General features: G+C 39.7%; 1 protein-coding gene across 3 annotated transcripts in view; it reads left to right on the top strand.

Moving 5' to 3' along the window:
• The window catches only part of mipol1 (mirror-image polydactyly 1), a 103,920-nt gene that overhangs the window by 50,056 nt on the left and 36,138 nt on the right, over positions 1 to 17,726 (top strand). For all 3 annotated transcript variants that reach the window (XM_077238952.1, XM_077238951.1, XM_077238950.1), the window contains 3 exons: positions 1,118 to 1,223; positions 4,835 to 4,964; positions 8,919 to 8,952. In XM_077238952.1, coding sequence (XP_077095067.1) covers positions 1,118 to 1,223; positions 4,835 to 4,964; positions 8,919 to 8,952 — 270 coding nt within the window. The remainder of the gene's footprint in view (positions 1 to 1,117; positions 1,224 to 4,834; positions 4,965 to 8,918; positions 8,953 to 17,726) is intronic.

The raw sequence follows: 17,726 nt of genomic DNA, 5'->3' as shown, positions 1-17,726 counted from the left end.
AGACCTACCATGCCAAAGCCTCTAAAAGCCACCTCTGTCAAAAATGAGATAATAATATTGAGTGAATGCTCTCCGCACATAGTATAATCTCATCAAATACTTTCACTTCAAACTCACTCAATCCCAGCCTCAGCCCATTCAGAAATGCAGGTACTTGGGTAGAAACCTATACATAGGAGCCTGATTTTGATATTGATATAAATGTTAATATTAAAGAAAAACGTTATTCAAAAATGCTTTTGCATCTGAATTCTTCTTATATATGTGATGACATTTTACGATGACTCTAATTATTACAGCAATGTAGAAGTTAAAAGGATTCTGTCCAAATGTATAACAAATTTGTTTAGTTTTTTAAAGCATACATTTAGTTTTTTCAAATTCTGCCATAACATATATGGTATTTATACTTTACAAATAGATGTAATGTTCACAATATAAAAGCGGCCTTTATTTCCTGCAAAATGCACTACCATTCAGAAGTTTGTGGTCAGTGTTTTGAAATAAATAAATACTTTTTTATTCATCAAGGACTGAATAAATTGAAAAACATTTACATTGTTACAAAAGATTTGAATTTTAAATAAATGCTGTTCTTTTGAACTTTGTATTCATCAAAGAATCCTGATTTTTTTTTTTTAAAAACATTTTTCACAAAAATATTAATCAGCACAACGGTTTTCAACATTGATAATAATAAGAAATGCTTCTTGAGCAGCAAATCATCAAATTAGAATGATTTCTAAAGGATCGTGTGACACTGAAGACTGGAAAGTCGTATAAATTAAAATAAAAACGTATTTTAAATTGCAATAATAGTTCACAATATTACTATTTTTACCGTTTTTTTTGTGAGCACAAGTGACTAATTTAAAAAACATTTTAAAAAAATGACTTGGCGATCCTAAAGTTTTTGTATGTTGAACAGTTTTGCAGTTTCATATTTTCAAAAAAAAAAAAATACAGTTTTTGATAGACGAACAAAACAAAAATTTCTGTTTACCTACCAAGCAGGTACGTTGTTTATTTATTTTTGTTGACCTCATCAGTGTGATAAGGCTAAACTCACAAACATGTCACTCTATTATCATTATCAATATTTTGTGTGTATCTGTAGCTCCAGGACAAGTTGGCGCTGAAGGAGAAAGAGTTGGAAACCAAGCTCCTGGACTCTCAGCTACAGGAGACCGAGCTGGAGGCACGAGCCAGCGAGAGAGCAGCAGGTACTGTGGGCTGAAGAGATGGATAGAGGAATGGTTGGAGAGAATGAAGAATAAGTAGACGTGTTTAATATGGCAAATTTACCTTTATACTCTTCAGACAATCAAACCGTTTTATTTGAGGTCTGAGATTGCATCGATCTCTAAATGTAAATGTCTGACCTTCCAACACAGTCGAAGATAAACACTTTTTAATTAATTAGTTGGTACATGTCAGGAAAACCCGGGAAAAGCACACTTTGACATTTGTAAACATAAACCAATATGTCTAACATAAAGCGCCCTCATCAGGAGTGATCATTCCTCTCTGTAACTGATTATTTTGTCAATGAAATCTACACGCTTCTCACCTTTGCTGAACAAATATTTAAATTTAGCCGATATTCACTTTTCGGTTGATCTTAACTAGCTAAGCAGTTAAGCGCCATTTCACAGTTTGTTAATTAAACTAAAATACTTGACACGTGACATATATGACACAATTAGGCAGCCAAATTTTTCATTTAATAAGGTGATGATAATGCATGTATTCACCGCCCTCATTTCAATTTGATTTGTATGGTTCAGGTTGGAGATGTTTAATCAGCAAATTCTAGCAATATTGATTTGCTTTGTGAACTTTGTAGTGGCTTAGTGTGGGAATGACTGTTTATCGTTCAGGAAAGAATTGATGTGGTTTGATGGATAACAGTGCCGCTTTCGGTGAGATTAGAGATGGTGCCAAGGACCGTTTGGTAATGCCCAAATCCTCTGGATTTTACCAAATTGTTGTCTCAATTCTTAAATTTGGTGCAGGTCAGGTTGGCTGCGTGAATTAAAATCAGAGGTTTGAATATACTTTGCTTAGTTCTTTATTTGTTTTTATTCAGTAGTTTGTTCTTTCCTTCGTTTTTTCATTTCTTTGAACCTTCATTGTTTGTCCGTTCATTATTTTGTTTATTCTTTTGTGTCTTTTTTCCATTTTAATTAATTAACCCCTTTGTTCATCCATTTAGTCATTTATATTGGCAAAATTTCATTAAAAATTGGCTCACGGATCATTTAGTTTGTTAGTTAATTTCATTTGTTATTCGCTCATTTATTCATTTCTACATGTTTGTTTGTTAATCCTTTTGTTCCTTTGTTCGTTCAGTCGGTCATTTATATTTGCTAGTGGTCTTTGTTCATGATGCTTTGGAAATGCTCATGGATTATTTTGCTCATTAGTTCGCATTTGTCCATTTGTTTGTCTCAATTAGACATTTATATTTGTTAGCTATATTCGTTTGTTTGTTCGTTCGTTCATTCATTCATTCATTCATCCATTGGTTGTGTGTTCCTTTATTCAGTCATTCATTCATTCATTCAATTATTAGTTGGTTGTGTGTCCCTTCATTCATTCATTGGTTGTGTATTCCTTTATTCGTTCAGTCATTCTTTCATTCATTCATTCATGCATTGGTTATGTTTTCTTTTATTCAGTCATTCATTCATTCATTCGTTGTGTGTTCCTTTATTCATGCATTCATTGGTTGTGTTCCTTCATTTGTTTGTTTGTTCGTTCATTCATCGGTTGGTTGTGTGTTCCTTTATTCATTCATTCATTCATTCATTGGTTATGTGTTCCTTTATTCAGTCATTCATTCGTCGTGTGTTCCTTCATTCATTCATTGGTTGTGTGTTCCTTCATTTGATTGTTTGTTCGTTCGTTCATACATTAATTTATTGGTTGTGTGTTCCTTTATTCGCTCCATTCATTCATTCATTCGTTCATTTATTGGTTGTGTGTTCCTTTATTCAGTCATTCATTCATTCATTCAATTATTAGTTGGTTGTGTGTCCCTTCATTCATTCATTGGTTGTGTATTCCTTTATTCGTTCAGTCATTCTTTCATTCATTCATTCATGCATTGGTTATGTTTTCTTTTATTCAGTCATTCATTCATTCATTCGTTGTGTGTTCCTTTATTCATGCATTCATTGGTTGTGTTCCTTCATTTGTTTGTTTGTTCGTTCATTCATCGGTTGGTTGTGTGTTCCTTTATTCATTCATTCATTCATTCATTGGTTATGTGTTCCTTTATTCAGTCATTCATTCGTCGTGTGTTCCTTCATTCATTCATTGGTTGTGTGTTCCTTCATTTGATTGTTTGTTCGTTCGTTCATACATTCATTTATTGGTTGTGTGTTCCTTTATTCGCTCCATTCATTCATTCATTCGTTCATTTATTGGTTGTGTGTTCCTTTTATTCACTCATTCATTCATTCATTCGTTGTGTGTTCCTTTATTCATGCATTCATTGGTTGTGTTCCTTCATTTGTTTGTTTGTTCGTTCATTCATTCATCGGTTGGTTGTGTGTTCCTTTATTCATTCATTCATTCATTCATTGGTTATGTGTTCCTTTATTCAGTCATTCATTCGTCGTGTGTTCCTTCATTCATTCATTGGTTGTGTGTTCCTTCATTTGATTGTTTGTTTGTTCGTTCATTCATTCATTTATTGGTTGTGTGTTCCTTTATTCACTCCATTCATTCATTCATTCGTTCATTTATTGGTTGTGTGTTCCTTTTATTCACTCATTCATTCATTCTTTAGTTGTGTGTTTGTTCGTTCGTTCGTTTACTCCATTCATTCATTCATTAGTTGTGTGTTCCTTTATTCATTCATTCATTCATTCATTTATTCATTGGTTGTGTTCCTCTATTCATTCAGTCATTCGTTCATTCATTGGTTGTTCATTAATTCGTTCATTCATTCATTCATTCGTTCATTCATTGGTTATGTTCATTCATTCGTTCGTTCCTTCATTCATTCATTCATTAATTAATTCATTCATTGGTTGTGTGTTCCTTTATTCATTCAGTCATTTATTTATTTCAGTCAATTTTATTTGCTTGCGGTCTTTGTCTCTATTGTTGCTTGGAGACTCTGTCGTCATATGCCCTTGGACCTTTTTGTTCCTTCGTCGTTTGTTTGTTCATATGTTTGTTCATTTGCTTATTTGTTTGTTCATTAGGTCATTCATACATTGACTAGGGGCCTTCATTTCCAATATTGTTTTGGAATTGCATACGTCAGGACCTTCTGAGCCCTGCAGGTCAAACACAGTCATGTTTGTCCTCCTATATGAGGATATTTCTCTGATGGTTTCTGACATCCATGAGCCTGGTGTAATTGCTCACTGTTCCCGTACAATGTTGATAAACCAGAGTGTTTCCATGCTGAAATTTCATAAATAAAATGTATCCACAGTCTCCAAGAGGCTGGAACTCTGACTTCAGGGTGTTGCTGCTGTTTTTATTGCTCTGGGCACTCACACACACACACACACACACACACACACACACACACACACACACACACACACACACACACACACACACACACACACACACACACATGCACACACACCTCCCCAGGGGAAACTGTCTTCTCAAAATAAGGCTCAATTAGAGTTATTAATACTTATGCCATAGTGTTTCAACTGCAATAACCTCTTTCCCGAGGAGCTTAGCCTTGTTATTGTGCAGCTGGAGCTCTGGAGTGCAATACCAGGATAAAAACCTCTCTCTCTCTCTCTCTCTCTCTCTCTCTTTCTCTCTCTCTCTCTCTCTCTCTCTCTCTCTCTCTCAGCGTTAGTCGAGGAAATCTATAAGGCTCAGAGGGAGAGAGACCAGGCTGTGATGGCCAGACTGCGTCTGGCTAACGAGGAGAGGGATGAAGCTTTACTTCGGGCCAAGAAGCTTCAGGAGGCAACGCTGGAGTATGTGTTGTTCAAACCTCTTCCAAAACAGACCCTCAGTTCAGCCTGTCCAACTACATTCATGCTGCTCTAGTCATTTCTCTTCTCTCAAAGGAGATCCTCACATAATGAAAATCTATAATCTCGATTTGCAATTTTCACATGCTCAAGTGCCATCATACTCAAATTAGGCTGATATCTCGTTGGGCCTTATTTATATTGAAAAAAAAAAAGCATAATGAATTGCTTGTAAAATTAGTGTTTTAACTTTGACTTGAATATTATCTATTTAAAAAATTCAAACAATTTACACAGACATTTTTGGTATGTGAATGAGCTCCATTATAAAGCCATGGCCTAGTGTTTGGGCTGGGCGGTGTTGCTAAACTATAGTGTTTATTGAAATTTTATGTCATATATATGTCTTCATAAATACACTATCATTCAAAAGTTTGGGGTCATTAAATTTTTTCTAAAGAAATTAATATTTTTGTTCAACAAGTACAAATTAAATTGACTGTTAATACTTTTACAGTCACAGAATTTTCACCGCATATTAGAATGATTTCTGAAAGATCATGTGACTGAAGACTGGATTAATGATGCTGAAAATTCAGCTTTGTCATCACTGGAATAAATTACATTTTAATATATATTCAAACCGAAAACATTTTATTTTAATATTTCACAATTACTGTTTTTACTGTATATTTGATCAAATAAATGCAGCCTTGTTCAGCATTAGAAACTTATTTCAAAAACATAAAACCCCCTAAAACTTTTGAATGGTAGTGTAAAAGCATATAACTTCCATTTATGTATTTGGCTGGCACTAATACACAAAGCGACCTACATTGCATTCAAGGTTAACATTTTATCAGTTCATACATTCCCATGACCTTGGTGTTGCTAGCTCCATGTTTTACTGTTTGAAAGCATTTTTGAATGGGTACACAAACAATGGCTGTGAAATCTTTGCAATATTTTATTTTACCAAAATTAAATAATATTTAATTTATTGCAAATATTCAATATATTACCCAGACCTAGTGCTCATAAAGTCAATAGAGTTTAAAACATACAAAGTTCAAAATATAAAACACTCATTTCTCTCTTTTTATCTATTTCTCTTAATCTAAGTCATGAAAAGGCATTATATTTGGTGACATTATGATACTACTACATTATGATATAAAAGTACTACTTTTTTAAACTTTTTTTTTTATCGATGATGAATAGATAACTCAAAAACATACATTTTATGATCTGGAAGCGTCTGTGAGGTGATGAACAGAAAGCCTCGGGTTTTGTTTCCACACTTCTTAGTCCAAGTGCCTTAAAGATTTCTCATCTTTTTTTAAAGGCATTGGATTTAAGAGTTTGAGAAGCACGCGAGGCATGCAGCTTTACCCACCGTTGTGATGGGAAGCTGCTTTGTTCTTCCTGCTAGAGGACAAGCTGAATGAACAGACAAGGGTTTGAGGGGAAATCCAATATCGACTGGTTTGGAAATATATCAGAGGGGTGTGACATTTCTTAGGAGTCCCCTCATCCTAGTCATGTCAGTCAGAAGTTCCACTGTATAGGAAATCAATCATGTGCTTTAGGCCTGTGGATATTTACCGTTTACTGTCCCGCCTGCTGGGTCCTAATTAATATGATCTTCTTCCTTGTATGTTTAACTGGTGCTGTTGTTAGATAATAGGCCTTTCAAAGCGAATATTGCCCTCCGCCCTCCAGGGGATGGGAGAAATTATATCCGGTTTAAAACCGGTTGTGGTTTTGAAAAATAGCTTTGTAGACGTCAGCGAAGAACCTAACAACAGGTATTTTAAAAAATGTATTTACAGATGTGTTCTTTATTGCTTGATGTCCTTTTCCAGGGGTATTCGTCACCTTACACCCTGTTTAATATTTCAGTCTGCCTCATGATTTATTGATAGTTCTCTCAAACGTACCGCAATTATTGAGAGGCATGAAATGCATTTTCCGGATCTCTTCAAAATCTAATTATAAAATCGCGTCCCTCTCTTTGCTGCGTTCGAGGGCTCTATTCTGGCCCCTCTCTCTCAAAAAAAAAAATCATAATTGATAGCCAAGTGGAATCCCATTATCTTTTGGGAAATATGGATGCACGTGTTCTAAGCCCTTATTTTCAGAGGTCACTCTTGGGTCCATTGTGTGAATGAGTATGTACCTTTATAATGGATGGAGATCCATGTAATGCCTTTGTAAATGAGTGGAGGGTTGTTGTTTTTTCTGCCTGGTGGCTGATGGAGGAATTCGATTTGCTCTTAAAGGAGCATCGCACCAGCAGAGCGAATTTCTGCCATTCATCTGCTGTCTTTCTCAATAAATGAATATATAAGTCCAAAAGAGACCCTATGTTTTTTATTTACAATACCGTTCCAAAATTTAGTGTCAGTATGTTTTTCTTTTTTGAGGAATTAATACATGAATGCATTTAATTGATCAAAAGCAACAGTAAAGACATTTATATAATGTTAAAAAAGTTACCAAAAAAAAGTTACAAAATAATTTTAAATAAATGCTGTTCTTTTGAACTTTCTATTCATCAATAATCTTGAATAAAGCTATTACGGTTTCCGAAAAAAAATATTATATTTCAACATCTGTAATAAGAAATGTTTCTTGAGCAAGCAAATCAGCATATTAGAATGATTTCTGAAGGATCATGTGACACTGAAGACTGAAGGGTAACACTCTATAATAAGGTTCGTTAGTTAACATTAGTTATCTACCTTAATTAACATGAACTAAGAATGAACAATACTTCTTTAGCATTTATTAATCTTAGTTCATATTAAAATCAAAGGTTGTATTTGTAAACATTAGTTAATGCACTGTTAACTAACATAAACAAATAATGAACAAGTGTATTTTTATTACGTTAACTAACATTAACAAAGATTAATAAATACTGTAACAAATGTATTGCTCATTGTTAGTTCATGTTACTTACAGTAACTAATGGACCTTATTGTAAAGTGCTACCGACTGGAGTAATGATGCTGAAAATTCAGCTTTTCATCTCAGAGATAAATTACATTTTAATATACAGTTAATAATATATAACAGTTATTTTAAATTATAATAATATTTTACAATTTTACTGGTTTACTTCATTGATCTAATAAATGCAGCCCTGGTGAGCATGAAAAATAATTAAAAATCAGTGAAACAAAAAAAAATCTTACCGACCCTAAACTTTTGATCGTAGTGTTTATATAATTATTATTTTTTTTTTTTTTTTTTTAATATTTCTAATTAAACTTCAAATAATATTATACATATTCGATTTTTTATGTTTTTTCCCCCTCAAAATCCTATATCATTTTGTTTATTTCTTTTAAAAAAGGTGTGCTCTCAGACTTTTGGACCCCATTTCATACATTTATTGCAAAACCTCAAGATTTTACTTCCCGTGTCATTGATCTACACATTAGCCATGAGCAAACTTTGTGACTGTGCATTTGTTATAGAGGTCCATATATGAAAAACCTTAAAAATCATAAATATTTCCACCAGTTTGTGACCCGTGTGTCTCCAGGCATTTGGCTCCATAATTACTGTTGTCTTTGCCTTTATAAAGATGCTCATGGCAGGTGTGGCACAAAAGGTTCAGGCCTAATCCGTCTCCACGTTTCCCCACATATATGAACAATTGATCCCAATAGTCATATAAAGTAGTAAACATTAATAACTTAACAATTCGCTGTCAGTTTTGAGCAGAATGGGCATAACAGTGGAATAACAGCATGAGCGGGTGGCACTTTTAATATCTCTGAGTGTGTCTTCTGCTTTCATACCAAAACCCACAGAATGCAATTACTGGATTTGGGAAGTGATCTCATTTTGCAGAGTGACATAAAGGAAACTCAGGAAGCTCACTACATTTCATTTCTCTACTTCTCTCTCTTACGTTTTTTTCTCTCTCTCTCCATCTCTCTCTAGAATGGAGAATATTAAACCTGAAGAAAGCGATGTGGTAAGCCTTCCTCACTGGAGAATTTCATCTCTGATTGTTCTGTGTACCCTTTTTGTCCAACTGTCTTAAATGAAAAAACAGCCACAGGAAAGGCTTGTTTTGATGCTCACTCTGGTTTCTTAATTTTCGGTGCATCTATTGCACATTAACATGAAGGATATCTTAAATCATGTAGCTTAGGAGTGGTTTTCTAGTACTTTTCTAAGCAATCCATACGTATGATTTTTACCTGGTGGACAATATAATAATCAAATCATACCCTTAGACTTGCATTGAAATGTGCTTCTATTGACAGCTGTTTACTGGATGTTAAAATCTCCAGTCACTGATGTCTCTTTCATCGAAAATAACTATTTCAATGAGTGGTTATTGCCATCTAGAGTATGTTTCTTGCTCAAAGTAGTGAGTTTGCAAAACTTTGTTGTAGTTACCAGTTAACCATTGCAATTTCAGGAGTGATTCACTATACCACATTTAACCCAACTAAAGCCTGCTGTATTAGCCTATATTTAATGCGCAAAATTCAGAAACACTTTAATTCAATTCAATTCACATTTTTTGTATTGCGCTTTTTACAATACACATTTTTAGTCCACATTACAATTTAGAGTGATCTTTACAATTGCTCATTTTTTAACATTACTTAATGCATTAACTAACATAAACAAACAATGAGCAATATGTTTTACAGCAACCTTAACCTTTGTTAATATTAGTTAATGAAAATGTTCATGTTTGTTCACAGTACATTAATTAATGATAACAGAGACAACTTTGGATACTAAAAATTTTGTAAATGTTGAGATTAATATTAACTAAGATTAATAAATGCTGAAGAAGTATTGTTCATTCTTAGTTCATGGTAACTAATGTAGTTAACTAATGGTAACAAATAAAACCTTATTGTAAAGTGTTACCCAAATTTCTAAGATCTCAAAATGCTCAACATGATCAAAACTTTGATGAAAACAACAGAGGGTGTGTAGTAGATTGTGTACGATTGTTAGTTTATACTTTTTAGCAAGTAAAAGGCCTTTTAGTATAAATCTAAAACTTCCCCCTTCAGGTTGCGATTCACGTGGCTTTTTGCTGTGAAATCTTTACAGATTTTTCTTATGTAAACCTAAGAAAATTTTTTAATATTGTTAGTAATATTTTAATATAGACACATACTTGACTGAAGCAACTAAGGTTTACTTGATCATCCATTATCTATTATAATTTTTTTTTAGGAAAAATCATCTTAAATGTATTAACAGTGCTTACAAATTGCCTTCGGTTATTGATTCCAAATTACATGTAAAAATTTTGTAGTTAGTAACTGAAAAAATTACATTACACATTTAAGTTGATATAATCAGAACTACTTTGTGTTTGTTTTTAGATTACTTTTGCCTAGCTCGTTTATCACATTGATTTGAATAGTATAATCTTGTACCATTTTAAATAAAACTACAAAGAGAAAGAAAATATATTATTTGATGATCTCTCAATCATCATTGATGATGATTGCATAATCATAAAACTAAGCATTTAAGAATCATTTTACTTAAACATATTATTGGGAGATAAAGAGTGACAAATGATATTTATATACATTATATTTTATAAGTAGTCTGCTATAGTGATATAAAGATCTCATTGATTTAAAAGCTATCATAATATTATTTTTGACCATATAAATATAACCCCAAATCTAGAAAACTTGGCACAATTGTAAAAATGCAATAGAATCAAGAATCTGTGATTTCGTAATTCCCATTCAACTTTATTTAACTGACAAAAGTACAAAGAAAAGATTTCCATTGTTTTCACTGAAAAACCTTATTGTATTTTATAAATATAAACAAATTTTGATTTTGATGGCTGCAAACACACTCCAAAAAAGTTGGGACAGAGGCACGTTTACCACTGTGTCACATCACTTTTCCTTTTAATTACACTTTTTAATCATTTGGGAATTGAGAACTGTTGCTCAACAGTCTATGGTCGTCGTTGTCTGATTTTCCTTTTCATGATGGGCCATACATTTTCAGTAGGAGACAGGCAGGCAAACACATCCACTATACGGTGTCTACGAAACCACTCTGTTGTAGTGTTGTCACGATACCAAAATTATTGTTTCGATACCGATACCAAGTCAAGAATTTCGATTTCAATACTTTTTCGATACTTTTCCTGAAAAGGGAGAAACACTCTCAAATATCATTGCTGTGCTTTATTTTAAAACCAGCACAACATTCTAATCATATAACACACTAGTGTTGTCACGATACCAAAATTATGACTTCGATACGATACCAGACTAAAATACCTCGATAACATGGGGAAAAAATGAAAAGAGTAAAAGTAACTGAAAAATATGACAGAACTTACAATTCATTGTTTTATAAATTAATTTAAAAAAACTTCCTTCCCTGCTTTTTGACCATTCCCTCCCGTTTATTAAATAAAATAATAATAATTAGCAAGTGCCAGTGTGTACGTCCTTACAAAGATGTTTGCAACATTGACATTATTATCAATCATGTTAACATTTGCTAACCTTTCACAATTCTGAACAGGTTGGGATGACCAAAATCTTATTTCATGAAACAAGTTATTTAATATTTTTTAAATGTAATTTTATAATTACAATATAGATATTTAATTTAATTGTATCTTTGTTATTAAAAATAAGCAAAAATCAAATTACAAACAATATGACAAATACTATAAGAGACAAATAAAATAAACAGTGCTTCATTTCTTTTTTGAATGCTGCTAAATAGATCTAGTGCTGTAGCTGAAGAAATAAAGTCTTCACTCTATAAATGAACTATAGACTGATTCTTAATAAATAGTTACATTTATTCAGCCAAGCATTGGTGATTGTCTATTTTCTTTTGTTTCATTAACATTACTTACACAGAATATTAGGCTGCTGGCCCTTTAAGACCTGCATGTAGGCTATCCAATGGAACACATACGATTTATTTTTACAAACGGTTTACGTTTACCTAAGACATACCCGACTGTGTTTACGTGAATACTTGCCAGGACGTACGTTTTTTACCTAGAATTTTGATTATTCAATCCAAATAATCCACGAAAGAGAACTGAAGTCGCGAGCGCATGCTGTGTGAAAGGCGTGTGTGTGTGTGCCCTCAGGTCTGAGCCGGCAGCGCGAGCACGTCCCACGCTTTATTTTCTCGTGCATGCATGTTTCGCTGTGCGTGTATATTTTACTGTTCTGCTTTCTGTTGTTTAGTGAATGAAAACAGTGGAAGCAGAGCTCTGCACACACATCCTGACTCCGGCTGTCACACATCGACGCAAATTAAAGAAATACTGCTCTTATTATTTAGAGTGCTGTCACTCTTAAAGTACCGGTACTAATACAATTTAGTATCATACCGATTTTAATTGCTGGGTATCGCGATACCTGGGGTTGGGTATCGTTTGGGTTTTATCTGATACCAGTACCTACTCGGTATTTTTTAAACGGTTCCGGTACTTAAATGGTTCTTGAAACGGTACTTAAAACGAAACCGCACACACTTTGTCAAAAAATAATACCATTTTATTTACAGGGCCAAACTGGACACAATATTAACTTAAATCTTTAAACAATCGACTCTCATGATATGTGGCACTCATTCACGATACCCTCACCTATTACCAGTTCACCTACTTATTGTGGACTGTTTCAAAAGAGTTTAACCAGGATATTCTGTCAGCTTTTCACTTTTATTTTGCCTTTGTCCCAACTTTTTTGGAGTGTGTAGCAGCCATCAAAATAAAAATTTGTTTCCTTATCGGTCAGTCACTATGACGTAGGTCATGACTGACCAATAGGAATCTCGTTAGAGAGGCCAATCTACTTCGAGTGAAACTAAACAAGCCAATACACATTTGCATCAGCTGCACTGCCTCGCAGCGCGGGTATATAACGAGCAACTGCTGCGATTGCACTTCAGCTTTTTGCTTTGGAGCCAAGCACTTCTTATACTGACTACACAGAGTGAATCTACAAGCCTCTTCTGTACCTCTCCACGTTCAGCAGCGCAAGCGGTCTTCTCTTCTCTCTTCCCTTTTTAGTTTTTTTGTTTGTTGTTTTAAAAACTGAGCAAAAACAAAAAAGGCTGTTTTCACAGCTGGTAAGGTCCGCAGTGAGAGCACTCAGCAGCCGTTTTTATGGCTGGTAAGGCCAGCGAGAGAGAGCAGCGCACAGACAGGTGCACATTCCTGTCTGTGTTCACGGTGACCGTTCCCCTGCGTGCTTCAGCACCAAGGAGAGCAGTCCCTAAAAGAGCTTACACAGATAGTTCGTGTCTTTTTCAAGATGACGTTCTATCTGTGTGTTTCTGGATGTGGTCGTTACCTGGGGAGACGGGATGGTCACAATCGCTGCCTCGTGTGTCTGGGCCTCGAACACGCTGAGGCAGCGTTCGTGGATGAGTCATGTACCCATTGTGGGAAGATGACCATCGCGGAGCTGCAGTCAAGGCTCTCGTTCCTGCAAAGGGGCGGAGTCCTCGTGCATCTGCCTTCGGACAGTGACGCGGGAGACCTAAGGATCACGGTGAGTGCGCTTCCTTCAGGGAACCAACCCACTAGGAACCCTCATCCTTCTCACACTCCGCAGCCAGTCGAGTTACCAACCGAACGTGCTGGACCATCCTCGATGTGTGTACCAGTCATTTCCTTTGGTGCTCCCCACGACGACCAGCGGTGCCCGAGTCGGACCCAGATATGATGGCCATGCTTTCCCGGGCCGCCAACAGGATCGGGCTCGAGTGGAACCCTCCACCATGTCCCGAGCCCTCGAGGCTGGATGATTGGTATCTCGGGGTGGCGCGCTGGTTCTCAGCAATCCACCCCCGTGCCTTTCTTCCCGGTAGTGCACGTGGAGCTCACGAGGACGTGGACTGCACCTTTTACTGGCAGAAACCGTCTCGTAGGCTCCTCCTCCCTCACCACCCTTGATGGCGGGGCAGCAAAGGGATACACGCGTATCCCACCAGTGGAGCGGGCCGCTGCAATGCAGCTGTGCCCTAACTCCACTTGGAGCGGAGAACTGTGTCTTCCTTCCCGGGCCTGTAGGTTCTCGTCGGACCTATTCAACGAGGCTTACAAGGCCTGTGGGAAAGCTGCCTCTGCCATTATTCTGCGAGCACGCCATGGCGTGGCTGCAGGTCCATCAGGCCAAAGCACTGAAGGACCTGCACGAGGGTGGTCATGATCTAAAAGTTCTCCAAGAACTTCGTGCCGCAACGGACCTTGCGCTTCGTGCAACGAAGGTCACCGCGTGGTCAGTGAGTCGTGTGATGTGCACCTTGGTGGTCCAGGAACGCCATCTCTGGCTGTGTCTGGCCGACATGAGGGAGACCGACAAGCTCCGGTTCCTTAACTCCCCCGTGTCCCAGACCGGCCTCTTCGGCGACCCGGTCGAGAATTTCGCCCAGCAGATCTAGACTGTACAAAAGCAGACAGAGGCTATCAAACACATTTTGCCGCTGTGGTCAGCTGCTGCCTCTACCCCACCGCCCGCGGCTCCTCAGTCTGCTCGTCGCGAGGGGCGTCCTACTGCATCTGCCCCTGCTCCCGCTCCGCAGCAGCAACCTCCACCTAAACGGTGCCGTGGAACAAGTCGCAGACAGGCCGCCCCGCACGTCCAGGCCCCCGCAAAGAAGGAGATGGATGGGACTGCTGTCCAGGAGACAGTGCCCTCACCACTCCCTTGCCTGGAAGAGGGCCGGGTGGAAAAAATTTCGGTTTGTGTTTATACAGCTGGCCTCAAAACCATTGGGGCCCAAATTCTCAATAATAGAGCAGTTCCTTCATCTCTGGGTCTGAAGAGGGCCTGGAGAGCTGTGGGAGGAGAGAATCTTTACCACTCTCATCCGCCTCTTCTATCGCCAGCGGGCAGCAGTGTGCGGTGTGAGAACGCAACCGAGCCTCCTCCTGTACCTCTTACCACGTGGAACAAGGTAAGTGTTGCACAGCACACTCACACCCCGCTACGGGCCGCCTCTCAAAGAGAGCCTCCCGAGCCGTGTCCTTGTGTTCCACCTCGCTGCCCCAGTCCGGGTATGCCTACGGTCCCTTTGGTCCCGCTTGTACGGTCCATGCTAGCCTGGTTAGCGCTCCCCAGACCGTCTCGTTGGCTCATCCGGACCATCAGGCTCGGCTATGCGATTCAGTTCGCCCGGCGTCCCCCAAAGTTTCGGGCCATCCACTCCACTACCGTGAGAGCAGCCGATGCCCATGTCTTCCGTGCGGAGATCGCAGTCCTACTGGTGAAGGACGCGATAGAGCCGGTCCCTCCAGTCGATGTGAGGGTTGGGGACTACAGTCCCTACTTCATTGTACCCCAGAAAGGTGGTGGGTTACGACCGATCTTGGATCTGTGAGTTTTGAATCGGAGCCTCCACAAGCGACCGTTCAAAATGCTCACAAAGAGAAGCATTTTTCGAATGCATCCATCCCTGAGATTGGTTTGCAGCGATCGACCTGAAGGACGCGTACTTTCATGTCTCGATTCTTCCTCGACACAAGCAGTTTCTGCGGTTTGCGTTCGAGGGTCGACCATATCAGTACAAAGTCCTACCCTTCGGACTGTCCCTGTCCCCCCGTGTCTTCACGAAAGTCACGGAGGGGGCCCTTGTTCCCTTGAGAGAACAACTATCCTCAACTATCTCGACGACTGGCTCATACTAGCACACTCTCGAGATCAGCTATGCGAACACAGGGACCTCGTGCTCAGGCACCTCAGCCAGTTGGGTCAGTTGTGCAGAGGATCTCTTTTCTCGGTATGGAGTTGGATTCGATCGCACAGATAGCGCGCCTCAAATAGCAGCGCGCTCAGTTGGTGCTGAACAGCTTGAACACGTTCAAAGGCATGACGGCGGTCCCACTGAAATTCTTTCAGAGGCTCCTGGCGCATATGGTAGCGGCATTAGGGGTAACTCCGCTCGGCCTGCTTCATATGAGACCGCTTCAGCACTGGCTTCATGGCCGTGTCCCGAGATGGGCGTTGCATCACGGCACTCACCGGGTGGCATCATCGCAACTCGCCCGCCATCTCCTCCTCTGGAGTCAGAAGGATCTGAGGCCGCTTCGAGCCATTTATGTCCCCGGCTTGCTCAACTGTGTGGCCGACGAGCTATCACGAGCTGTGCTTCCGGGAGAATGGTGACTCCACCCCCAGTGGTTCAGCTCATCTGGAGAGAGTTCGGGGAGGCTCAGGTAGACCTGTTTGCCTCCTCAGAGACCTCCCACTGCCAGCTGTTTAACTCCCTGACCGAGGGAACACTCGGCATGGACGCACTGGCACACAGCTGGCCCCGGGGCCTCCGCAAATATACATTTCCCCCAGTGAGCCTACTTGCGCAGGCACTGTGCAAAGTCAGGGAGGACGAGTGGCAGGTCCTTCTGGTGGCTCCCTATTGGCCCACCCAGACTTGGTTCCCAGAACTCATGCTCCTTGTGACAGTCCCTCCCTGGCCCATTGCTCTGAGGATGGATCTTCTGACTCAGAGAGGAGGCACCCTATAGCACCCGCTCCAGACCTCTGGAAACTCCATGTTTGGTCCCTGGATGGGACGCGGAGGTTCTAGGTGACTTAGCCCCAGAGGTACTTAACACCATCACTTCAGCACAGGTGCCGTCAACGAGACGTGTTTACGCCCTAGTGGAACCTGTTAGTCGAATGGTGTTCTTCTCGCCGAGAAGACCCCCGAAGATGTTCGATAGGGTCTGTGCTTTCCTTCTTGCAGCAAGGGTTGCAGCGAAGGCTGTCACCCTCCACCCTCAAAGTACATGCTGCAGCTATTTCAGCATATCGCGACCACATAGACGGCAAAACAATTGGAAAGCACGACCTGGTCGTCAGGTTTCTTAGGGGGGTGAGACGATTAAATCCTCCTCGACCCCCCTCCATACCCTCTTGGGACGTTTTCCTGCTGCTTCGAGCACTTCAGGATGCTCCCTTTGAGCCTTTGCAATCAGTAGACTTAAAGCTTCTTTGCATGAAGACTTTGATACTGGTTGCACTGGCTTCTGTTAAGAGGGTAGGGGACCTGCAGGCATTTTCGGTCGACGAATCGTGCCTAAAGTTCGGGCCGGGTGACAACCACATAGTACTAAGACCCCCGCCTGGCTGTGTGCCCAAGGTTCCTACCACTCCCTTTAGGGACCAGGTAGTGAACCTCCAAGCGCTGCCCTTGGAGGAGACAGACCCAGCCCTGACTTTGCTCTGTCCCGTTCGCGCTCTGCATTTGTACATGGACAGAACTCATAGTCTCAGGACCTCAGACCAGCTCTTTGTCTGTTACGGAGGCCAGCAGAAGGAAAAGGCTGTCTCCAAGCAGAGGATGGCCCAATGGATAGTGGATGCCATCGCCTTGGTTTACCAAGCACAAGCGCTCAGGTTGCATGCACACTCCACGAGAGGCGTTGCATCCTCCTGAGCGCTGGCACATGGCTCCTCGCTAACAGATATCTGTAGAGCTGCGGGCTGGGCGACACCTAACGCGTTCGCTAGATATTATAGCCTACGTGTAGAGCCGGTCTCCTCCCGTGTTCTCACCCTAAATGGGTAGAAGCACAGAGAGGTCCGGCTCTGTCGGCTTGCTGCACCCTACTGTGAACCCTTATTGCTCCAGAGTAAAAACCTGTTGAGTCTCCAAAACCCCTCGGCCCGGACATGGCGGAGCGTCTGGCGTCAGGCCCTTATCCCCTGAATCCTTGAGAACCGGATCTGGGCTGGGTTCCATATGTGTGACCCTACA

This window comes from Siphateles boraxobius, unplaced genomic scaffold (genome assembly GCF_051911475.1).
Source record: "Siphateles boraxobius isolate OS27281-9 unplaced genomic scaffold, OSU_SipBor_1 22, whole genome shotgun sequence".
Lineage (NCBI taxonomy): Eukaryota > Metazoa > Chordata > Actinopteri > Cypriniformes > Leuciscidae > Siphateles > Siphateles boraxobius.
Note: the sequence above shows the minus strand (reverse complement) of the source record. Positions and strands in the feature narration are given on the sequence as shown.